General features: G+C 43.0%; 1 protein-coding gene across 4 annotated transcripts in view; it reads left to right on the top strand.

Moving 5' to 3' along the window:
• The window catches only part of TTC39B (tetratricopeptide repeat domain 39B), a 113,158-nt gene that overhangs the window by 3,705 nt on the left and 84,141 nt on the right, over window positions 1-25,312 (top strand). For 3 of the 4 annotated variants that reach the window (XM_045580251.1, XM_036434097.2, XM_045580252.1), the window contains exon 2: window positions 24,083-24,117. The exons of the other annotated variant lie outside the window; for it this stretch is intronic. In XM_045580251.1, the coding sequence (XP_045436207.1) occupies window positions 24,083-24,117 (35 nt within the window). The remainder of the gene's footprint in view (window positions 1-24,082; window positions 24,118-25,312) is intronic. 4 annotated transcript variants of the gene reach the window in all.

The following is a 25,312-nucleotide window of genomic DNA, read 5'->3' as shown; positions in this document are numbered from 1 at the left end:
TGTGTGGTCCTTCAAACCTTGGTTAACAAAATCTCATTTCTTAACATTCGGTTTTCTTGGGAATTACACAAGCAACATTGACCTGAGGTCCATGAAAGGTATACAGAAATTGTGCAAGGTCAATACTACAAATCTATGGCAAATAGGTGGCTATGACTGGAGGACCATCAGCTGCTTGATCTTGAAGTTGTATCTCTCTTGGTGAACTCCTCTTTCTTATGGGCTGCTGTTGGCTGCCCTTCTTGCTATGTTTGGTCCTCGGTGCTTTTGTATGACTTGGAATTTGAGAATTAAACAAAAATAGTTTGTTTATATTTTATTATTGAATCCTGTTACAATTATTCAGTTCACCAATAATTATGTGAAAAAGTACTAAAAAGAGAATATATCACCCTGGCCGGAATAGCTCAGTGGTTAGAGTATGTGCTGCCACCCTCCCTCTGCACTGAAGGGTCCAGGGTTCCATTCCCTGTCAAGGGCAAGTACCTAGGTTCCAGGTTCCATCACCTCTCCCATTGGGGGCATGTGGGAGGCAACCAATTGATGTCTTTCTCTCACATTGAAATTTTCCCCTCCCTCTCTCCCTCTCTTACTTCTTCTCTCTCTTTGGGTGAGGAAAATATATTGACAATATCTGATTGAATATCTAGGAGCTAGTTAAATTAAAAATTATTTTCTCATATGAAACAAGAGTTAATTTCATTAAAAATAAATTTTAAGAAGATAATTTTTCAGTTGTTTTACCTTTGCTGGAAAAATGATAGTTTTGAATGTCTTAAAAATTTGGTTATATTTCTGTTAGGTAGAAATTGGTAATTTGCACATGTAAATTGATACATTATATTTTATATTAAAATTCTATTAAAAGTTACTCAGCAGCCTAAACTGGTTTGGCTCAGTGAATAGAGCACTGGCCTGTGAACTGAAGGGTCCCAGGTTCGATTCCAGTCAAGGGCATGTACCTTAGTTGCGGGCACATCCCCAAAAGGGGGTGTGCAGGAGGCAGCTGATGGATGATTCTCTCTCATCGATGTTTCTAGCTGTCTATCCCTCTCTCTTCCTCTCTGTAAAAAATTAATAAAATATGTTAAAAAAATGTTACTCAGCAAATACAGTTACAAAGTTAAATGTTCATAACTTTAAACTTTTAATAACTGAAATTTTTTTATTAAGTCAATCTGAATCCTTTATTGAACAAAAAGATTAAACTCTACCTCCTCGTTTTATGTAAAAAGCTCAGATAGATCTGGGTGCTATTAAAACGTCATGGGGGGGGGGTGTAGTTAGGAAAAGATGTTTTAAAAGGCTTCGTAGGGGGCCATAAGGAAAAGCAGCCGAGAATCACCGAGTTAGGGAAGGGAATGGCCTGTGTGATGATGTCCCCATGACCTGCTCTTTGGGCCCAGATTTTTTTAAGTCTGATTCTGATTGAGAAACTTTTTTTCTTTGGGATTTTAGGAGAATTTTAAGTCACATTGATTGCTACAGTTTCTTAGAATCAGCTTCATCCTTTCACCAGTGTTTCTTGAGCACATGGTGCTAACAGCCTTTAAGATACACACACTAAGTGTGGAAACACACTAAGGTAAGACAACATCATTGGCCTGCAGAGCTCTCTTGCAAAGGACACAGGTGCACAGGTAGCTAGTTCTGTCTTTGGGCCAGGATAAGTTTTCGGTAGGAGGGCAATGTAACTTATTGTCACAATAGGACACTCTGAGAGTGAACGGCGTGCGTTCAGGAGTTACCCCAGGACGGCAGTGATGGTTGACAGCCTCGTTGAGTGGCTCGCAAAGACTTTAAAGAGGGGATGGTCTTTGGGCTGGGGCTTGAAGGCTGAGCAAGGTGATGTTGAGAGGAGCAATGGGATAAGCTCAGGCCTGGGTGGACGCTGAGACGGGGGGGAATGCGAATGCACCTGGGATAGCAGGGCGTCAGCCATGAGAAGGAGAGCTGGTGAGGGCTGAGCCTGCACAGCCAGCTTGGTTCACGTGGTACAGTGTCCGAATGTCAGGCTAAGGAGTTTGGGCGCTTCTAAAAAAAAAAAAAAAAAAAAAATGGGAATCTGGACTTCTTTCTTCATGTAATCAAAAGTATATTTACTTTTTTACACTCGGTATTATTTTGTATTGGTTTCAGGTATACAGCAAAGTGGTTAGACAATCATATACTTTGCAAAGTATTTCCCTATATGTTTCCAGTACCCACCAGGCACCATACTTAGTTATTGCAATAGTATTGACTATATTCTCTATGCTGTATTTTACATTCCTGTGATGAAAGGTTTTTTAAAATTTTTAATTTATTTATTTTGTTAATCCTCACCAGAGGATATATTTTCCATTGATTGTAAAGAGAGAGGAAGGGGACGGGGAGAGAGAGAGAGAAATATCTATGTGAGACACATCAATTGATTGCCTCTCCTACACCCCAGACTAACCAGGACTGGTGATTGAACCCATGACCTTTCCATGCACAGGCTGATGATCTAACCATTGAGCAACCAGGCCAGGACAGCTCTCCAACCCCTAGAGACAAGTGTGATAGGTCATTTTAGGAAGATAAATCTGGTCAAGTTGATGCAGCTAGATTGTGGAGGTGGCAAGCAGAAGAGCAAAAGGCTGCTGGTGTTTGGTTTTGTCTGTCCAGCAAAGGTTTGCAAAGGAAAACTCTCTCCCAGAAGCTCTCAGTGAAAATTGCCCTCATTTTCTCCTTCCTTCCCCGCACACCTGAATACTCCCTTCTTCCTTTCCAGTCCGGTAGTGCAGGTATGCTGCTCTGGGCAGGTATCAGTTCTTCCTTTGGTTGGCTGTTTACCTTCTTTTTTTTTTTTTTTTTTTTTTTTTTAAACATATTTTATTGATTTTTTACAGAGAGGGAGAGGGATAGAGAACTAGAATCATCGGGGAGAGAGAATCCTCAATCAGCTGCCCCCTGCACACCCCCACCGGGGACGTGCCCACAACCAAGGTACATGCCCTTGACCAGAATCGAACCTGGGACCTTTCAGTCCACAGGCCGATGCTCTATCCACTGAGCCAAACCGGTTTCGGCTATTTACCTTCTTGTCTTAGTTTCCTGTCCTCGGGGGCTGTTACTAAGGATCCACACGTGAATCTGATTCTGTGAACTCTGTGAGGCTGGTGGTTTGCATCTAAGCCATCTGTTGACAGCTCCCCAGCCCCTAGGCTCAGGTGCCCAGTGGCCATCTCGGGTGGGTCTCGCTGCGCAGAGGGTGAGTCCCTGGGGACTCTCTGGGCACTTGTGAGGCTTCTGGGAGAGAGTTTTCCTTTGCAAACCTTTGCTGGACAGACAGAACAAAACACCGGAAAACAATTTTCACTGAGAAAGGCGCAGCAGCCTTTTGTTCTTCCTTCTGCCATCTTCACAATCTGGCTGCACCAGCTTTACCAGATTTATCTTCCTAAAACTTTGCTGGTGTCCAGTGCTCTCCCCTTCCTCTCCTGTGCTTCGTGGAAATTGGTCCTGTACTCAGAGCCACTCTGGCTAGATGGCTGAATTGGTTGGGTCACCACACCTCTTCACAGGGACTCCTCAAGTGTTGAATGCCTGGGAGTTCTTCATTCCAATATGCTTCTTAAGCTCTTTAAGACTGTGGGTGTGTAGTAAATGCTTTTCTGCTGAGATCTGGGGACATGTCACTTTGCATGTACTGCTGATATTATGCTGATATATACATAAGGCCTACATATTTTTAAGTATTTTAGTAAAATTATATGTATATATATAATATGAGGCCTGGTGCATGAATATATAGATGAGGCCTGGTGCACGAAATTCGTGCACTTGGTGGTGGTGGTGGGGCGTCCCTCAGCCTGGCCTGCATCTTCTTGCAGTCTGGGACCCTTTGGGGGGTGTCCGCCTGCCAGCTTAGGCCCGATTCCCAGGAAGCTGGCTGTCAGACATCCCTCTCGCAGTCCATGGCTCTCCAGCCTGGGACTCCTCGCTCCTTACTGCTCGCCTGTGGTGGAGGCAGGAGAGGTTCCCACCCCTGCTGCTGCCCTTGCCAGCTGTGAGCCCGGCTTCTGGCTGAGCAGCACTCTCCCTGTGGGAACACACTGACCACTAAGGGGCAGCTCCTGCACTGAGCGTCTGCCCCTGGTGGTCAGTGTGTGCCATAGCGACCAGTTGTTTAGCCGTTTGGTTGATTTGCATATTAGGGTTTTATTATATAGATATAACAACATACGTGTGTGTGTGTGTGTGTGTGTGTGTGTATATAATATATATATGTAGGATATATACATATATATATATATGTAGGTATATATATCCTACATATTTTTATTTTTTATTTTTAATATATTTTATTGATTTTATACAGAGAGGAAGGGAGAGAGATAGAGAGTTAGAAACATCAATGAGAGAGAGAGTCATCAATCAGCTGCCTCTTGTACACCCCCTACTGGGGATATGCCCGCAACCAAGGTACATGCCCTTGACCGGAATCGAACCTGGGACCTTTCAGTCCCCAAGCCGACGCTCTATCCATTGAGCCAAACCGGTCCCGGCAATATCCTACATATTTTAAAATATTTTAGTAAAATGATATATATTACATATATACACTGCCTTTATAATTATTCAAAGTTTGTGTGTACATTTTTTGGGGACACCCTACATTTGTTGGCTCTCATTGTAACTAGTAAGTGAGAATTATGAGTCTAATTTAATGTGTTGGATTTTGTGCTAGGTTCAGGAGAGGCAAACATAGCTGTCACCCTAAGTTATGGTCTAGTCAGGAACAGGGGCAGGTGTGTAGACATAGATGTACTGCTGCATGCTGGGAACCATGGAGGAGGGATGCCAGGCTGCTTTGGGTGCACAGAAGAGGGCACATCACCTCTGGGCAGGTGTCAGTTCTTCCTTGAGTTAGCTCTTTCACTTGTTTTCTTAGTTCCCTGCCCTCGGGTGCTGTTACTAATGATCCACGAAGTGAATCTGATCCTAGAATTCTTGGGGGGATGGGTAGTCGGGGATGGTTTCCTTAGAAGAGACCATTTTTTGGAATTCTGGATTTTGCAGGGTGAGTAGAGCTGGGCATGAGGGAACTCTTGAAGTTTGTCTCAGGGAGAGGACCTAGCAGGCATAAGGCATGGAGGTGAGGGAGAGCTTGTGGTGCTCTGGGTAGCAGGGGATAATACTGGAAGGGCAGGAAGGGCTGTTCCGTGTCTCTCATGCCAAATTGTGGCTATCGTGGTGTGTACTTAGTGTTTTAAGCTGAAGAGAAGTGTAGAGGGATCAGCACTGTGGGCAGGAGTGCATGCAGGTTGATTGGAGGGAGGCACACCAGGGATGGAAAGGCACGTGGTTTTCTGGTGTTTTGTGTTGTCTGTCCAATGACTGTTAGCAGCCCAATGAAGGCTGTTCCCTGTAACTAGGTGATTTCTAGAGCTGGATGTAAGGTTGTTTATAATATGTTGTAAGCCTTATAAACATGCTTATTTTCTAAATACTTGTCTAGGCATAAAAAACTAGGAGAAAATATAAATCTGGTTGGCATATTCATGAAGTGGTATCGAACAAGTTCTGGAGTCACATGGATGTCCCTTCCCCTCCTTGTACAACCTTAAATAAATTAACCTCTCCCAGCTTCAGTTTCTTCATCTGTAATTAGAGAAAATAGAGCCTCCTTCTGAAGATTATGGGGAGGATAAAAGCCCTGTAATGCATTTTTTTTTGGGGGGGGGGGGAAGGAGAGGCGCAAATGTTGGCTCTAAGCATTATTATTAAGGATGTCAGATGTGGATGGTTGACTCTGAGGGCAGAGTGGCAAACACCACATGGACTCAGAGGGCCATCAGTGTTAGACTTGTGAGCAAGGGAAGTGACTATGTCATTAATATTTTGAAAATGGCTTTGCCCACCAACACATAAATAGTATGTGTGGTAACTTCTGGTTTCTCCAAACATTTTGCTATGTGGAAGGGTGCCCTTGCTAGTATTAGTGAAAGTCATAATGGTTCTTCCAGGTTTATTTTTTACGTAGTACCTACTGGTAGATGTTTTAGTTGGAGACTTGGACCTAGGAAGGCTATATTTGTGTTAGGTTACTTAGTGTAAGAGGTTAAAAGGGAAAGGAGAGGACAACGTTTGTGGATTCCTGGGCCCTGGAGGGAGCTCTGGGATTTTTGTTTTGCCCCAAGGCAATGTGCTATGCCAGCCTGCTCTTTCTAAAGTTCAAATCCATTGCCACCTTGCTGCTTAAAACTCTGTTCACAGCCTGTGAGGTACAATGCAAACACTTAGCCTGGCACATAGGCCTTGCTTAGGACCCAGCTCAGTGGTTCTCACTCGTTGGTGAGCATAGAGCACCTGGTTAGGGGGTGGGTGGCCTGTTAAGATGGATGCTCCTAGGTCCCACCAGCAGCCATTCCTAGTCAGTAGGTCTGAGTGGCTCCCAGGAGTTTGCATTCCTAACATGACCTTTAACATCAACCACGCTGAAGTGCTTGTAGATCCCCATCTATGCCACACCTCCCGGGAGGTCAGTGCTTTTTCACTTCCCAGCTTTTCCATTTGCTGTTCCTTCCCTTGGCCACTGCTCTTGAGCATTTGAGACCTTCCTTAGGTATTACTCCTCCTCCAGCCTTTCCAGATATGCACCCTCTCCTCCTTTCCCTTGCAGATGCCCAACAACTGTTTAACATGCGTGGCTGCCTGGAAGGAGCAATATTTTTATTTTCTTTTTAAAAAAAAAATATATTTTATTGATTTTGTACAGAGAGGAAGGGAGAGAGATAGAGAGCTAGAAACATCGATGAGAGAGAGTCATCGATCAGTTGCCTCTTGCACCCCCCCGCACTGGGGACATGCCCGCAACCAAGGTACATGCCCTATACCGGAATCGAACCCGGGTCCCGTCAGTCCCCAAGCCGACGCTCTATCCATTGAGCCAAACCGGTCTTGGCAGGAGCAATATTTTTCTTTTGGCATATGTGCTATGTCACCCACTGGGATGGGATGTAGGCGCCGAGGCATTCCGAAAGAAACCAGCACAGAAAGCAGAGAAGGAACTCCCCTTAGTGCGTCCTAACAGTGTGAGATTTCTATCCTCTCCACCGGAAAGGAGAATTTACCCCCATCATCTGTTAGCATTACCTCAATATGCTTAAAAGCTTTGTTGAGGTATAATTTACATGCCATAAGCGCACTCAGTTTAAATGTACAATTCAGTGATGTTTAGTAACTTTACAGAGCTGTGCAGCCATCACTACAATCAGTGTAAGGGCATTGCCATCATCCCATTAAGATCCCCCGTGTCCATTTGCTCTCACCTCAGTAAATTTTTGCATTTAAATTAATTGAAAAATTAAAATTCACCAGGATAAAATAGGAGTTCCCAGGCAGAAATAAAAACGAGCAGCCAATATATACGATGGGGATAAAGCAAACGTGTTAGGTATTGAAAAGCAGGACTGGAGAGCAGGGTACCTTTGGGCCCGTGCTTGACTGGGTTCCTGCACCGTGACATCATCAGGAGAGAGGCCTGAGGGCTGTGTGAATAAGCGCGTCCAAAATAGTCATGGCTTTCCGGGACTTTCTAGTTCATTCCCCCAGGCAGTTGTTATGTATCGGCCATGTCTTGCTAGACAGATGGACAAACATTTGCATTTCTAAGCCATTAACAGTTGGATGAAAGGGACCATCACCATAGCTGAAGTCTCAAGTGGGACAAAGCGTACAGCAAAATCAGCCTCCTGTCAGGCACCCCCAATTTTAAGATTTGTTGTGTCCGAGCCTAGGCAGGCCTGTGGGAGAGAGGACAGACAGGACACTGGTGGGCTTGCAGGTTAGCAGACCTGGGTTGGGCTCTGTCACCTGCTGGCAGTGTGACCTTGGACAAGTTGTCTAATTTCTCTGTCAAGTTCAGTCTCTCATCGTCACATGGGGCTTCTGATGCCCACCTCCTAGCGTCCCTGTGCGTGAGACATAGCCTGGAATCTCACCTGGTGCCTGCCAAGGCGTAAGTGCTTAGTTGCAACCATTAATTTGACAGTATGTATATGTTTTGCTTTTTATCAGTACATTCAGAATTTTATAGAGCAGGGAAAAGTCATAGTAGGATCGTATCAAATACTGCAACTAGTCATATTGAACATCTTGATATCAAATATTTATTTGCTGATATTAATTTAAGAACTAGTTTGGGGAGGGAAGTTGTTTTTTATTTTTATTTTAAAATACAAACAGTGGGAGGTGTCCTTTTGAAGAAGCGACCCCTGCAGTCAGTGGAATAACTTACACAGTCTAGCTGGGAGCATTCACAAAGTGAGGATGATTATAATTTATTCATACACCTCATGCTTTTAGGAGCCCGAAGCATTCACATCTCTAAGCAGCTGCTTATTTAGTAATAACAACATTTGGTATTCCTCCTAGCTTTTCAAAATGGAAAAATTGAGACGGATGGAGTTCTTTTTACATCCGACATCAAGCAAACCTCTGACTTCATAAACTGTGGAGTCTAATCGCATTGCTAATTATATTTGAAATTTAAAAAGTAAAGATACAGGCTTGGCAAGGATCCTTTTTTTTTCTTCTCTTTTCTTTTGAAGACTTGCCTTTTTACTTTCCTTTGTAGCTTATGGAGGCGGAAGTTACACTTTAACTTAAATAAGGCCCTGTCCACACCAGAACTCCGCTGTTTGGGGAGAGGAAGTTTCAGTTGACAACAGATTCGGCTCCTGCTGAGGGACATGTGACGTGTGACATGCTTACGTGAATGCCTATCTTTTTTTGTTAAAGACTGTAAAGCATTACGTTTCAGTGGAGACAATTGCCCTTGCCATAATTGTTTTTGAGGGAACAATTGAAAACAGCACTGCACAGCCAATGAAGCCCTCCCCTTGCCTGATGTTTAATGTTCCCTTTCTGTTCCCCGCAATTGAGCCTTCTTTTGTTCCATTTCTCCGTCATCAGCTAGTCCTGTTGCATCTACCTGCAGAACATGGCTCCTCACTGCAAACCAGTGCCTTCTGTCCGTGTATCCCCCCGCGCTCCCCACACCACACCGCTGCCTCCTAACGCCCGTGGTCCTGGGAGAGCATCCTATCTAATCGCTCTCTGTCTCCCAGCTCCCCTCTGCCACGTGCTCCTGTACAGACACTCACACAGGGAACCTCCCTGCTGAAAACTGGTTAGTGGCTTTCTGTAGCATTTAGAGTGAAATCCACACTGCTTCCTGTGGGCTGCGTGGCGAGGCTTTTGCGTTCCTCCTCCAGTGTACCTCCTGCCCTCCCCCCTCTCCTTCCCTCTGCCGTGGCCACCCTGGCTGCCGGCAGGTGTTTTGAACCTGCCCAGTTCCTCCCCACCGCGGTGCTTCTGCAGGGCGATCTCCCCGCCTGGCGGCCTTCACCGGCCCTTCACATGACTGGCTCCTTCTCAGCTTTCCGTCCTCGCCCCTGAGATCAGGTTCCCAGTGCCGCGGTCCTCGGGTTCCATCGTCACCCCAGCCTCTCTCTCTTCTCCATTACACATCCTGTTTATTTCCCCTTAGATGCGATCACGCTCTATATTATCTTGTTTATTTTCTTCCCTGTCATCTGCTGCCTCGCTCCCTCCGGTTTCAGTGCAGGAACCTGGAACTGCTGCAGGCAGTTGAAATCAGAAGAGCTTAGGAAGGGGAATAGGTGTTGACAAAATGCACGGAGAGCTGAAGGAGGGGTTCTAGGCTGTGCCTCCAGGAATGACCCGCAGTCCCACCCAGAACCGACCCCCGAGGGGGGGTGCTCTGTTCTGTGGCTGGTGGTTCTAGAGCTGAGAGCTCACTTTGCAGTAGCTGCGATTCCGGGAACTGGAGGCCGGAATGGAGAAGCTTCTGTGGCTGCTGCCTTTTGTGGGCAGGAAGCCGGGGAGTGGATGCAGGGGGACCGCTGGTTTCCTCAACCTGTGCATCACAGCAAGAAACGTCAGAGAGGGGCAGGGCAATGACCTCAGCCTCTTGGGCCTTGCGCAAGGTATGTCTGAAAGGGTGTAACCTAATGCTTCACCCAGCGCCTACTCACTTCCGCTGCAGCCACAGGAGCTGTTAGGCTCCCAGGAGCTCCCACCTTTGTGAATTATGCTGAAGTTCCTCAAAGTTCTGCTGTGACTGAGCAAAAACGCTAGTACAATTGTTTTGTTGTGTTGTCCCTAGGTGTCTCGCAGCTTCGTAATGTTGGCAGTTCTTCTTTCCACGGTAGCCTCGTTTTAATCAAGCTCATTTTGTAATGCACATTGGTGGGTCAAGTAGGTACCGTATTTTTCGGACCATAAGAAGCATTTTTTCCCCCCCAGAAGTGGGGGGAAAAAGTCCCTGCGTCTTATGGTCCAAATATAGCCTACACATATACTTTAAAAAAAAGTTTTTTTACTTGCCCGGCTCTGTGTGGTCTCTGTGTGCTTGCCCGGCTCTAAAATGGTTCTAAATGCTGCTGTTTACTTTACAGGGTTGATTACATGTGTTTATGACTGTGATGTTGGGTTTTAATGCACATAAAATATTTTAGGACACTATTTGTTTCAGAATCTTTTTTTCTTCATTTCCCTTCTCTAAAAACTGGTGCGTCTTATGGTCCGGAGCGTCTTATGGTCCGAAAAATACGGTAAGTCAGTGGCTACCTATCTCAGTTTTCATTAAGGGAATCAGAAAAATAATCGAATCTTATTGCTCAGGTTTAGCTATGCCTTAACCTTGTAAGATTCCTTGGCAAACAGAATCCTCCTAATAAGCAAGTTCTATTATTAGAATTTGCTCAGAGGGGTAAGGAGCGAGATGTTTAAAAGTTGCCCGGGCTAAATTGGTGACAATGTGAGCATGAACATAATTAAAGTCAGTAGTGTATCACAGACCATTTAAAAAAGTAGAACTCCTTGAAATCTATATGGATGATAGCTAGGTAGATACATGGAGGAGCCTGGAGGACTTTTCCTTTTAAGAGAATGCCACATGCCCACTGGTAAAGGTGGACCGAGTGTTGGGGTTGAAAAATCAGTTTTCGGCTGTCATAGTCAAGAGTGAGTCTGGCAGCCACCATCAGAGTGCTGAATCACCCACAGGCAAATTTGGGCGAGGAGCATGGTACATACCTAGTGTTACACTATCTCAACTACAGATTTCCTGCAAGACAAAAAATAGTGATTATGAAAGGAAGAAACTGGACAACACGCTGACCAGCTAATCAAAATTCACCTCACCAGCGGGGGCAGCGAACCTCTCCGCCTCCAGGTACGAAGGACGTGACAAGGACACGGTGTCCCTTCCGGAGTCGTCTAACCTGAATCTAATCACGAGGAAACAACAGAAACCTTAAAAAAGGAAGGTTCTATTTTTAAGGAAAGGAGAAAAGAGGGCTGTCCTCTCAAAAAATGCCGGTAACATAAAAGGCAAAGAAAGGCTGTGAGAAGGTTCCAGATGGAAGGAGGCCCTGGACACCTGACTGCTGGATGTATTTGACCCGAGCCTAGCTCCTGCACAGCAGGGGGAAATACTGTAAGGGAGAATGGCTGGCTAAATAGACAGCATTGGAATATGGACATTAGCTTAGAGCAGCCAAATGTCCTGACTGGTTATACGAGAGAGTATCCTTAGTTTTAGGAAATACACACTGAAATTTATTTAGAGATAAGGGGCCGCATTACCTTTTAATGGTTCAGAAAAAAAAAAGAAAAAAGAATCTAGTTAGCTAGCTAGAGAACTTTGGAAAGGGAGGAAGGAAGGGAGAGGAAAAAGAAGATTATGAAGCAAAGGGGCTAGACTGTTAACAGTAGATGAATCTGGATAAAGAACACCCAGTGTTCTTTGAACTGTTCTTACTCTGGCAACTTCTCTGTCAGTCTGAAACTATTTCTAAATAAAAAGATTTAAAAAAAAAAGTTTTACTACTAGAGACAGAAAGTGCTCTTCACTTATCCCAGGCGTGGAAGGATTTGGGTTACAAAATAAATGCAGTTGAAATGTCACCTTCCTTACTGTGGTTTCCAGGTGTGTCCTTTAAGGGCAGGGTCTCCACTGATCCATTGGTCAGCACCAGGGTAAGGGGTCACGATCCAACACAGCTGGTCCCGAGGTCATCTGTGGTGTTGCTTATCCGATTTTGCTGTTTCTCTGAGCCTGGAGCTGAAGTCCAGCTGAGGCCTAGATGTTATGTCTAGGGCGAAAAGGTCACCCTGAGGGCGAGGTCCCATTACAACTGTTCTTCCCTAGGCACCGAGGGCTTTCTGCCCTGGTGACCTTCTGTTCCTGACCCATCGTCTTTGCTCTGCTCATGCCCGTCTCACTGCCCACCACAGGTCCTTGTGCGTGTGTGTAAATATTTTATAGTATAGAATCCTAGAAGCAGTGTTGCTGTGTAAATGTATATGCACATGCATGTTTTTTATGGATATTGCCAGACTGACTTCTACATAGTCTGAGGCAACAGTGTATGTTCGCTTTCCAGTATCTCTGCAATGCAAACTGTGGATATTATCAGTTCTTGCAAACTTTGCCGAATCCAATGGACAAAATCATACCACTATTTAAGTGCACACTTCCAAGTTAACTGGCTGCTGGATTTCTTCTCTAGTGTACTGTCTTTACAACCTTTGTCTGTTGTTCTTTTTGGTTCTGCACTTAGATGCTTTGTGATTTGGGGCAAGATACTTAACCTCTCGGTGGTACACTCACTCCTGATTGGCTGGTGGGCATTGTGAAGGTACATCAATTAGCATATTGCTCTTTTATTAGGTAGATTATACATTTGCATCAGCCCCCAAAGTGCCCTGATTACTCTTTACTGTCATCTTAGACTTTTAAAAAATATATATTTTATTGACTTTTTACAGAGAGGAAGGGAGAGAGATAGAGAGTTAGAAACATGGATGAGAGAGAAACATCGATCAGCTGCTTCCTGCATACCCCCTCCTTGGGATGTGCCTGCAACCAAGGTAAATGCCCTTGACAAATCTAGGACCCTTCAGTCCATAAGGCAGTGCTCTATCCACTGAACCAAACCAGCCAGGGCCAGATTCTTTTTAATGCATTTGTTCTACCAGAGTTTTTGTATTTGTCTTTAGCTGTTTAGAATTTTTAAGTCATTAAAAATATTTTTAATGTAGAATGTCTATTAGGTTTGAGATACTAATTATATGATTTATTATGCTTATCCTTCTGGCAGCTCTTTTTTTTTTCCTGCTGGTTTCCATATTTAATATCCTTCTTGCTAGAAACCAAATGTCAACATTTCGCTTCTGATGGGATTGATTGTATTACTTTGTCTTAATAGTATAAGGTTTATTCCTCTACATAACACTAATGTGTAGATAAACATTTAGCTTCTTGTCCAAAATTTCTTACTGTTGGAAGGGAATGTTGGTGGGAGTGGAGGAAAATTAATGTTGATGGAAGTGGATTTATCAAAATCTTAGCTTTTCCTCTCTTAGACTGCTGCCAAAGAACGGATTACAGTTCTCAGCATCTCTGCTTTGCTAGCACCAGTAATTCTCATGAGGGGAGATGCTCGGAGAGGAAAAGTACTGTCTGGGTGGTCCAATGTTTGGACATGCAGCTTTTCCCGGAAGTAATAAAACAATGAAAGCAACAGTTCAGTGAGTGCTGACGTTACCGAGTACTCACTGTGGACCAGACACCAGGGCAAACCCTCTGTACACCTCATGTAATTCTTTAAACCCCGCAAGTGTGGTTTTATTGTTGTCCTAATTTTATTATACATTAATACATCCGGATCCCAGAGCAGCTAAGAGATTTGCCCAAGGCCACACATGAGTGATGGAGCTCATGGTGGGACTCTACACTCACGCTCTGAGCATTATTTCGCCCTTCATTTTAAAGATTGAAGGCCATGTTTTTTTTTTGTTTTTTAATTCCTATTTTAGAAATTATTCACATCTGTTTCTCACTCTATTCTCAAAATAATCCAATTGGGTTAGGGAAGAAAATTCAATGTTTTATCTATTTGTGCCAAGGTAGGCAAACTTTTTCTGTAGAAGGCCAGTTACGACTACTCAACTCTGCAGTTGTAACAGGAAAGCAGCCACAGATAGTATTTAAATGTGGAGCATGACAGTGTTCCAGTAAGACTTCATTTACAAAGGCAGGCTGGATTTGACCCCAGGTTGTAGTTCCCTGGCCTGTGTGGTGGTAGACTGATCTGTTTGGGGACACCAGGGTGTGTCTGCCAAGCGAGGCAGTCTCTTTAATGCCGAGTGTGGCACCCTGTCTACCACCCGACCTTCTCCAGGCAGCAGGCTGAAGTGCTTGCCGGTGCCTTTAGGAGAGTTAGTCCCAGCAATTATAGGAATACTTACAAATGTTTTATACCCAACACTTGGTTCTCTGTGCTTTTCACATGTCTCATTTACTCTGTGGACATCCCTCTGAGATGGGAAACTGAGGCACAAAAAAGGAAAATAGCCCAAAAAGCTAGTGAATCACCATGGAACGGGGATTTGAACCCAGGTTGGCTGATTCACAGCGTGTGCACTCACGTCCTCCGGCCCTCTCTTTCCTGCAGTATGGGCTTCCCTTGGAGGTCACCTTTGAGTCACTGTTCTCAGGAACCGCCTCTTCCAAGCACTCATTAAGAGACAAGATTCTGTATTCTCTCACTTTTATTGATTTCAGAGAGGAAGGGAGAGGGAGGGAGAGATAGAATCATTAATGATGAGAGAGAATCATTGATCAGCTGCCTTCTGCACGCCCCCCTACTGGGAATCAGGCACACAACTGGGGCAAGTTGCACCCTTGACCGGAATCGAACCCGGGACCCTTCAGTCCCTACGCTCTATTCACTGAGCCAAATCAGCTAGGGCTGTATTCTCTTTTAAAGACATTTACTTTGGAGCAGAGCTATGAGTAAAGGAATGCTCACTGCCAGTTTTCTGTGGTAGCCAGGAAGTTTCAGCATCTTTAGCAAGATGCTGCAAGAAGTTTCTTTTTGCTAATCCTTAGGCTGCATTGGAGCCTTTTATCTATAGAACCACTTTAATGATAACAAAAGAAATCACTTATTAGTTGTGTCTGCACTGTGCTGAAGCATTGAATACATTATCTCATTTAAACCTCACAACAATGATGTAAACTAACTGATATTGTTCCAATTGTATGGATGGAAAAACTGAGATGGGACAGTGGATAAGTTAATTAAATATTAATGAATTTTAGTTTCCCTATTTGGACAAAATAGTATTCTCTCCTAGGGTCATAATGAAGATTAAATGGATTAATGAATGTAAAGATTTAGAGCAGTTTTTGGCACTCAATTATGTTACCTGCTATTATTATTGTCAGAACATAGTGATAGTAATAGTAAAGGTGAAATGCTCACTTTTTTCCTGTTTTTTTTTTGTTGTTTTTTGTTTTTTTTTGAATTGGAAATGAGTCTCTAAGTGTCCAACAGAGAGCCTGGGTATTATTAAGGAATTATGGTATTTATTCATAGGAAGAAGCTGCAAGCTCTGTTCTTAATTTTAAAACATCTTTACTATGATGGTTTCAAAATTACACAGTTTAAAAAAGTCTCTGGGTTCTGTGCTGCTGTTTGTTCTGTGTAAAATTACTCTCCTGAAGAAATGGCATGCCCTCAATATTCCTCTGTGAAGTACAGATTGGATAGGGCGGGCCCTAGAGGACAGAAGTGCTTGGCATATTAAGTGATTGCCAAGGTTCATTTCACAGCCATAAAACTAGTAGCAGAGGCATATATACAGGGGAATAAGACACTTTGCTTATTTATGTTAAATAAACTCAATAATACACAATTGTGAAAATGTTGTTTTGCACATGTACTCTTTATTACACACCATATTTCACTGTACACATTTTATGTTTATACATACCCATTCCTCTATGAGGTTATATTCAAAACCATTCTATGAAAACCAGTTATGATGACAATTTAAAGTATTTGTTCAATGTTAAATTTGACTATATATTTTCCTTTTAAGTATTGACCTCAGGACTTAACCCTTGCCTTAAGCCAGTCTCAACTCCATATTTATAACAAAATGTAGGAAGGGAATTTTTTTCCTTCTTCATAACGTTATCTATTTAATTTCTCCCCACCCACGGATCTATGTGTCATTGGAAACTAAAGCCAAGCTGTCTAATATCGTTGTTGTTTTTTGTGAGAGTGACATCTGGTGGTTCCTTTTTGATTCTCATGGTTCCTCTGTGCTTGGCTAAAAGCTGTTGCAAATGCCAGAGTCATTTTGTGAACTGCTTTGCTTGGTACTTATCAGACTAGCTAATTTTTGAGGATCAAGTTGGTACCACTGATACCAAAATCTGAAAAGTTCAGCAGTCCATTTAGATCCAGTCCCTCTGAATGCCAGGCTTTTCTAAAGGTGATGGAAAAACAGCTTCTTCATTGGGGAGGATTTCTGTTCAATTTAGGATTTTGAGGAAGGGATGGCATCTATGCCAACCCAGACCTGCTTCCCTCATAAGGAGATGGGAGCCCCTAGCTCTTCATTGGGTGCATTGGCCAAGCTCACATTGTGTTGGCCGAGGTCATTCTGCTCCCCATTGAGCTGAGGACCTGGGCACTGTGCCCATAACTTATGTTCATCATGCTGGGTAACCCATTGAGTAAGAAGGGTCTGGGCATTAGAGAATAAGAGGTGAAGGCATTTTAAGGTAGGAGAAGTAAAGGCAGTTAACATTTTTGAGTACCTATTTGCTATAAATAGTCCCACATTTGGCCTCTTTTCTCTCTTGCAAAAGGAGTTGTTGAGGCAGTATAGTGGGGAATTTGGCTCTACGAGTCCACTGATTCATCCCATATCCGAGAATTTAGGACCTTCTGGAATGGTATTTATTTGGCCTGTTTTGAGTCAGACCTGCTATGCACGATCTCAGTATTCTTACAAAACCCAGGGAGGCTGTTGAAATCCCCATTCTACACATCAGGAAGTGGAGGGTGGAAAGGGTAAGACCTGCTCAGGGTCAGGGATAGATCTAAGATTCAGACCTAGACAGGTCTAAATAAAACTTTCAGGTCAAAATATATGTTTCCCACTGTCCTATATTGGAAATGTACTACATTGCTACTGCAGTGTTTGAGTGAATCATTGAGTAAGACCTAACTCACCAACGTGTAATAGTTGCTTAATAAAAATGTACTCAATTTATGTGCTGAAAGGAACACTGTCTAGTGAAATTATTGTTCTTTTATATGCCTAATTTTCACTTATCAGGTCTGATTGGAAATATGAAGCTTTGAGAAAAAAAGACATAATTTATGGAATACTATTAGAGCACTCGGCCGGAGAAGAGCAATCAGAGAACTATATGAAAGTTATACTTAGAGAATATGTCAAATTATTTTCAATCTCAAGTGTTTAAAATAAAAATTTCTGAGGCATATTTTCTTTTTTCTTCTGGCAGTTGATTTTATGGTGTGTAGTTTTAAAAATTATAAAGCTTCACATTTGAATAATGTCTGAAAACCTCCAGTTTTTTTACTAAGTGTATACAAAAAAAAAAATATATCAGATTTTACAAATCTGGGCAGGCTCAGAAGATGAACTCTGTGTCATGTTCTTTTCTTCTGTCTGTGATGATGTAGAACATATGCCCTGATCTTTTTAAACCCTGGGAAAGTCACGTTTTGTTCCCTGCAAGGGCCATGTGGGGAGTTGGAGTGTGAATAGTGACTACTGAATGGACCCCCATTGCTTCCCTTCCCTTTGAGTAAGAGCTCTGTGGGTCAGTAAAGGTTCCACAGGGGATGTGTGTTGCTGGTAATCCTTTGAGGGGAGGTATGAGTGGTGTTTGCACTCTGCAGACCCAGTCATGAGGATGCTGAGGCTGAGTTTTACATTAGTCCACCAGGGAGTCTCAGGGCATTGACACTCACCACTCAGCATGAAATTAAAAAAGCAAGTAGCATAGAGAAGCATGGAACATGCCACTGTGGAGCCCTCAGGAGGCCGTTGGGAGTTTAAATGAAGGCCATGACTGCTTTTTACAAATCAGTAAGATGGCAGAAAAATGGATGGCAGATATGAGCAGAATGAAAAATCATTGCTGACAGATCAGCTCAGGGCAAATATGTCTTTTTTTTTTTTTTTTTTTAAGTCTTTTCCCAATCTTCTGAAAGTCACTTCATGACATATAATAAAGATGTATTTTAAATTTATCCTGATTTAGAAAAATCAATACTTTATTGATGCTAGGATGGGAAATGATGCAACTTAGTGTATTTTTCATATGACTCCTTTAACTAGCAGTGTGCCCTCTCCTTTATGTATGAAGAGATTTACAGCCAATATTTGAGGAACCTTCCTGGTGTGTCACTATGGTATTACTGAAGTATAACAATTAATGTCAGCCTGGTTTCCCACTTTGAATATTTTGATTCACCAGGCATGAAGGCCATGCAGAGGAGCGTGTGCAGTCTTGGGGCCTCAGTATTCATGGCCCTTAATCCCTGCCCTAGTCCCTGGGGATGCTGGGCACTCTTTTCACGCCTCATTTTCTCTGGGAGCAGTCCAGATGTACCCCGGAGCCAGGTGTAGGTAGAACCTGTGACTTGTCAGAGTTCTCAGCAGCTCTAGGGTTCTATGAGCCCACGGAACCAAACACCTAGCATCATTGGTCAATAGAAGGGAATCTTGGGCGAAAGCTCCAGCAAGGAGGGTCTGGGGTCATGTGGGGCTGGTTCTCCCTGAGAAAGAAGGTGTCTACAGAGTCCTATTACTCTGTGCAGTCCCTCGCTATAGAACAGTTACATGAGAACTTGGTCATGTCAGCTCACAGACCTCATGAAGTCATCCACGAGAGAGAGGGAGAACAGAAGGAGGAGGAGGAGGAAGAGGTAAGGGGAGGCAGGAAGAGGCTCTAGGGGAGTGAGTCAACTTTTTGGATTTGTGGGACCCTTTGAAGGAACATTTATTTATGTTCCTTCCTACTTCCTCTTTCCTTTCAGAGTACATTCCTTTACATTACCATACATTCCTTTTCATGCCACAAAGTGCATTAAAATTCACATTGGGAATACTGAAGAGTTTGTAAATCTATTTGGTCTCTTTGGAAATTAATACAGACTATCTAAATTATTACTGTTAATAGCATATTTGTCATCTTTATTCATTTTTGTCTTTATTTTTTAAATTTTTTATTACAGTTTATATTTAATATTATTTTCTATTAGTTCTAGATGTAGATCATAGGGTTTAGCCAATCATATACTTTACAAAGTATTCTCCCCAAATTTCTATATACCCTCCTGACCCCATATGTAGTTACTACTACAATATTATTGACTTTCTTTACTAGGCTGTACTTTACATCCCGTGATGTCATCTTTATTCTTTGCCTCTTCCCCTTCAGGATAAAAATAATGTAAACATTTTTATCATTAGTATCTTCATTATTTAAGATTCTTAGTTTATTAAACATTTATTAAGAATCTGCTGCTATTTAAACATACTTTCATGCATTTTTATACTTGGAATATAACCCATTAACCAATCAACATGAAAACTGTTCAGAAGAGCTTTAATAGTTGATACAGCACCCTCAACCCCTTTCCTCACTTCTACGTCCATTTCCATGACCAGGACTCCCCTCAGTAGGGAGCGGGCCCTGGAGGGCCAGCCTTGGGCCTGAAGGTCCTCCAGGGACTCTCACCTCACAGGGTTAAGCCATTTGCTAAACTGCAAAATGAAACTGCTCAAGGTAAGGCGCCTCCAGCTCAGGACAAGGCTGCTCAGCCAGCCAGGCAGCTGACAGTTATTTGTTAAGAATCTGTGAAGTGTGTTGTGCTGGGTTATAAAGTGGGTTTAAAAGTGGTGTGATATCTCTTGAATCTAGCCAGGAAGTCAAGATAAACTCTGGAAAAAGTCAGGTACCAATGTGTGATGAGGAGCCCAGTATGGTCAGTTGAACATTTGTTGGGAAGATGGGGAGGCAAAGACAGCCAGCTGCCTTCAAGGGGAGAAGGAAACACCCATGCTTTCCGATGAGCAAATCCTATTGGTCAGCAACATGAGCTTGCCTGCCTTATTTTTCCTTAAACGGGAAGACTCTGGATGCTTCTCTGACTAGATATGTTTCAACTGGAATCCACATCGTGTGCCTGCCCAGTACTGGGAGGTTTAAGGGAAACCAGTTTATGGTAATCACTGGGGAAATGCCTGGTACTAGGAGGTTTAAGGGAAACCAGTTTATGGTAATCACCGGGGCAATGAAAAACAACATTGAGAAGTACTGGGAAGCTGATGGTGAGTCTGGAGAAGCAGAGAGACCAGAGGTAGAAAACTCTAGTTATGGCTGTGTGATGACTACACTGAGTGGCCAGATTATTATGATCTCTGAGTGCATAATAATCTGGCCACTCAGTATATATACATTAGAGGCCCCGAATATGAATTCGTGCATGGGTGGGGTCGGGCCAGCCTGGCCAGGGGGAGGAGACATGGGCGGTTGGCTAGCCTGCTTGCTGGTCAAACTTCTGGTCAAAAGGACAATTTGCATATTAGCCTTTTATTATATAGAATATACACTAAGTGGCCAGATTATTATGCATTCAGAGATCATAATAATCTGGCCACTCAGTGTCTATGCAGGCATACTTACTGCTGGGGAGAGGCTGAAGACCAGCAGTTCACTGCAGATCCAGTGCCAAACCTAGGGGTCCTGATGGGAACCCACAGAGGAAAGGAGCCACCTGAGGCAGCAGTAGGAAGGGATAAAATTTGAGGAAAAGGAAGCCATTGGTCCCTGGCTATATGGTACAGAAGGTCTGAGCAGACAGTCTCTTTGATTTCTGGTATTTGATCCCCAAGATGGACCCACATAACTTTCCCCAAGAAGCTGGGAAACTATTTGCATGTTAACCCAGGAGAGTGTCTGTTGTCAAAGAATAATTTTCAAAACTTAGAAATATGATTCTCATAAAGATAGAAAATGAACATGTCAACATTTTATTTCGCCTGTCATGGCAGAAACGAACGAGATGGTAAACTGATTCAGAGGGTATTTGAGGAACTGGGCATTTATAGGTTTGAAAAAACAGAATGTTAGATTGAGATTGCTAGGCTATACACAACACCGAGCTGTGTCCTGTAGGGCAATATAACTACAAACTTTGAGTCAGAAATCTACACGTTAGCATGTAATCTCACTGTGTTTGGGTTCTAATCAGACAGCAAACAGCAGAGTCAAACACAAGGACGTCCTCCTAGAGAAGGAAACGCTCCTTGGAGGGCTAGTTCCCACAATGCTACAGTGAGGCGTGGAGGGTGTGCTGCCCACTCCTCTCCCACACCCTTCCCACTCCTGCTCAGCTGCCTCAGCGCCAGGATTTGGATAGTTTTATGACCATTTAAAAACTACGTTGGAGTTAAGGAAATCTGAGGTTGAATTCTAATTCCTTCGCTTACCAGTTGTGCAATATTGGGCAGGTAGTTACCTGTGACTGGATTTACTTGCTATAAATTGGGAGGAGCAAATGAAATAGTTTTTGTAAAGTCCCTGGCACATAATCAACAATCAGTAAATCTTAGTTCTGCTCTTTCCTCTTCATAAAATGAATTTTTTTTTTTTTTTTTTTTGCCTTTTGAGTCTGGCTTTCATAGAAAAAGTATTGCCAGCCTTAGTCACCACGTTGGGTAATATTCTTTATTTAGAGAACCCTCTGCTTATGAAAAAATGGAGAGACGTTCCTTAATTAAAGACGATTTCTTACTCTATGTTCGGTTTTCTTTTTCTGAGGTTGGTAATGGGGTATTTCTTGTTGAAGTGTAAATATCAGCCTGGGCTTTTTTAAAAATGGAGAGTTGGCTTCCCGAGTTGCTCTTTCAGAAGCCACTCGGCATTTCAATGTCTGCTCGGTGCCTGCTCTGGGTTGAGCTTTGCCAGGAAGGGGGGACGGACACACAGAAGCCTTCCAGGAGCCTGCTCTCCTCCTGTCTTCCTACTCATAAACGTCAGCCGGGGGGGTGTTCACAGTGATGCCAGAGGGAATGTGAGCTGGTATCTGGTATAGGAAGCTGGTCCTTATGCCTGATTGGGGTTTCTGTAGAGCAGAGTCTCTTCCCTCCTCCACAGCCCCTCGCTGGTGTGTGCTGGCATGTGCTGGCGTGTGCTGGTGTGTGTTGGTGTGTGCTGGCATGTGGGATATTGACCTGTGATTCAAAATGGCAGAAGCTGTGATATCAAGAGCCTCTTCAAACTTTTGACTTGGAGAAAGGAGTCTGTTTCTAGTTAGAAACTTTTTATAGAAGCCGGAAAAGCATCTTGTTACTTTTGGCTTAGGTCACAGTGGTCTGCAAACTCATTAGTCAACAGAGCCAAATATCAACAGTACAACGGTTGAAATTTCTTTTGAGAGCCAAATTTTTAAAACTTAAACTTGTTCTAATGCCACTTCTTCAAAATAGACTCACCCAGGCCGTGGTATTTTGTGGAAGAGCCACACTCGAGAAGCCAAAGAGCTGCATGTGGCTCGCAAGCCTCAGTTTGCCAACCACAGGCTTAGGAGATTTTACTTCAGTACTGGCTCATTTTTCTGCGAGGGGCTTCTGATGTGGCTTTGGGGGAGTGAGGATGAGATGGAATTGCCTGACTCTGCCTCCCTCCTTTGCAGGACATGGTATCAATGTAGATTAAAAGGCTAGGGACCCCCAATTCTGAACTCAGTCAGTTCTGCCACTCCTTACATTGCTGTTTCTTCTTTTTCATATTTATACAGCTTTTCCCTGTCCTGCCTCAAGAGAAAGTGCATGTGGTTTAAACACTGTTCAATATTAATGGTCACACAAGGGAACATTCTGTAACCCTATTTCCTCATCTGTATGTCATAGTTCTTGATAAGGCGATGCGATCGGTGCCTTGACAGTCCGTGCTCCATTCATTCGTTCATTCATTCACTAGGCAGCATGTACTTACTGCACATCAGCTCTGTGCCAAGCCCCAGTGAATTTCCTGCTCACTGATCAATAGGAACCTGCTCTGAAGGAGACAGATTGTAGCTACACAACCAAACAAGGCTTTAGAGATTATGATAAGATTATGAATGAAATAAATCAGATGATGCAAAACTATAAGTAAACTTGCTATTTTTAGTAATTTTAATTAGGGTTATCAGAGCCAGTCGCCTTGAAGAGGTAGCTTTATGAACTGAAAACAGAAGGAAAAGAACGGCCAGTCATGGGAAGAGCTGAGTGAAGAGCATTCTATGAAAGAGCGGACAATTTGGAGAGGTGTGTCGGAACAGAAACTCAGACCTGTGCCTTGTGTGGAGTGAGGAATGGGGCAGCTGGGAGTTGGGGGACCAGTGCAGTCCTTAGTTTGGGTGAAGGTGGGAGGGATGTGAGAGAAAGGTGCTTTGATGATTCGACTAGGTTGTGGTGGGTCCTGGATTTGATTTTGCAGCTTTGAGGGAGCTTTGTGTATGTTTGAATTTGTGAGTGAATGTGTGTGTGTGTATGATTATGAGTTTATGTATGAGATTGTGAGTGCGAGTCTCAGTGTGGGTGAGCGTGGGGTGCATGCGTGGATTTGTGAGTGGATATAAATGTGTGTGTGTGTGTGTGTGTGTGTGTATGCATGGATATGGGTTTTTCTCCTGTTGTAGCTTTTGAACAGGCCATTGGCATATTCCTATGTGGCACAAATTTACATACGGACCTGGGAGAAAGGCTGGTAGCAGGAAGGCCAGCTAGGAGTGGCATTGAAATTAGATGTGAAAAAGGGGCCCAGATGATGGGTACTTGGCTAGCCATGGCGAAAGGGAAGACTAGATTGGGTAAATCCTGTTATTTTATTCTCTGCCTGGGATGAATGAGGCTGAGGAGTAAAAGATGACTCCATTAAAGAAGTCATATCATTCAAATTACCCCAGTTTGATTGCTAGCCAAGTATTTTATCAGCCTAATTATTTTTTAAAAAATTAAACCTCACTTAACTTCATATGCTTGCTTTTCCTGAGATGTTTTCTTAGTGAGGGTGGAGTGATCCCACTGCATCCCACCCGGGCTGCCCTGCCGCTGCACACACCCACATGCTCGCCTGCTCGTTCACCATAGCGTTCTTGGTTCTCGAGAAACTCATTGTCTTTTCTGTTCCCCTCAGGACATTTTTGAAGATGCCTTGGAAACAATCTCTGGGTAAGTAGTACCATAATAAACAAGGTGTAGTGAATAAAAATGGATGGCTCTCTTATATAAAATGTAAATTTCCTTTTTGTCTTTTGAGATTACTGACCAGTGTCAGAAGGAAATCACTTTTCTGTAATTTAAGGGTAAGGACATGGCTGTGCTTAAGAAAGGATCTATCTGAAGTTGCTATCAAAGATGTTTTTGAGCATTATTTCTTATAATATTAATGAAACTAAGAGAAAAGTACGTTTTCCAACAGGTTAAGGTTTAAAAATGTAAAACTAAGGAATGAGTATCTCCATGTGTGTAGCTTTGTCATAATCTCGAATTCTCACCAAAGATTAACTTCACAGATGTAGGGTCACTGGGTTAAAAGGGATGCATATTTACGTTGTTCTATGTATGATATCTCAAGTTGCCTTTCTGTATGTTACCTTGGGCTACCATAAAAAATATCACAGACTGTGGTTTAAACCACAGAAATTTATTTTCTTGAAGACCTAGTGGCTGGAAGTCTGAGAGCAGAGTGCCGTCATGGTCAGGGTCTGGTCAGAGTACTGTTTCTGGCTTGTATGTAGCTGCCTTTGAGCAAAAGGGAAAGAGTGGGGGAGGGGGAAAGAGGGGGGAAGAGAGAGAGAAAACGAGAGAGAAAGAGAGAATGAGAAAACACACTACCTCTCGGACATCTCTCCTTAGGAAGGCACTAATCCCATCCAAAGGGCTCATTCTCAGGATCCCCATCTAAACCTGATTGTCTCCTGAAGGCCTCATCTCCCAATACCTTTACCTTGGGGGTTAGGGCTTCAACATGTGAATTGGGGCGGGGCACACTTCAGTCCACAGCACTTTCAAAAGAGTTTTTATCCATTTACATGGCTACCAATACTGTGTAAGTGAAGTGTTTTAAAATGTATAATCACCTGAAATGATATCTAATCATTTTAGATTTTAAAAACTTTGTTTATCATTGTTTGTTTATAACATCACATTTCTTATTGCATGAATGCTAGTTTTCTTTTCCTTGTTAACTATTTTTCCAATGTTTCTTATATACTTATGAACTTTAAGATATATATACACTTTAATCTTTTGTCATATTTGCTACAAATATTTCCCCTTAATTACTGTTTTTCTATATGTTAGAGTTACAGATTTTTCTATTGTCCAAAAGTTTTAATGTTTACGTTGTTGACTGTTTATATGA

The sequence above is a fragment of the Pipistrellus kuhlii genome, unplaced genomic scaffold (genome assembly GCF_014108245.1).
Source record: "Pipistrellus kuhlii isolate mPipKuh1 unplaced genomic scaffold, mPipKuh1.p scaffold_m20_p_12, whole genome shotgun sequence".
Classification (NCBI taxonomy): domain Eukaryota; kingdom Metazoa; phylum Chordata; class Mammalia; order Chiroptera; family Vespertilionidae; genus Pipistrellus; species Pipistrellus kuhlii.
Note: the sequence above shows the minus strand (reverse complement) of the source record. Positions and strands in the feature narration are given on the sequence as shown.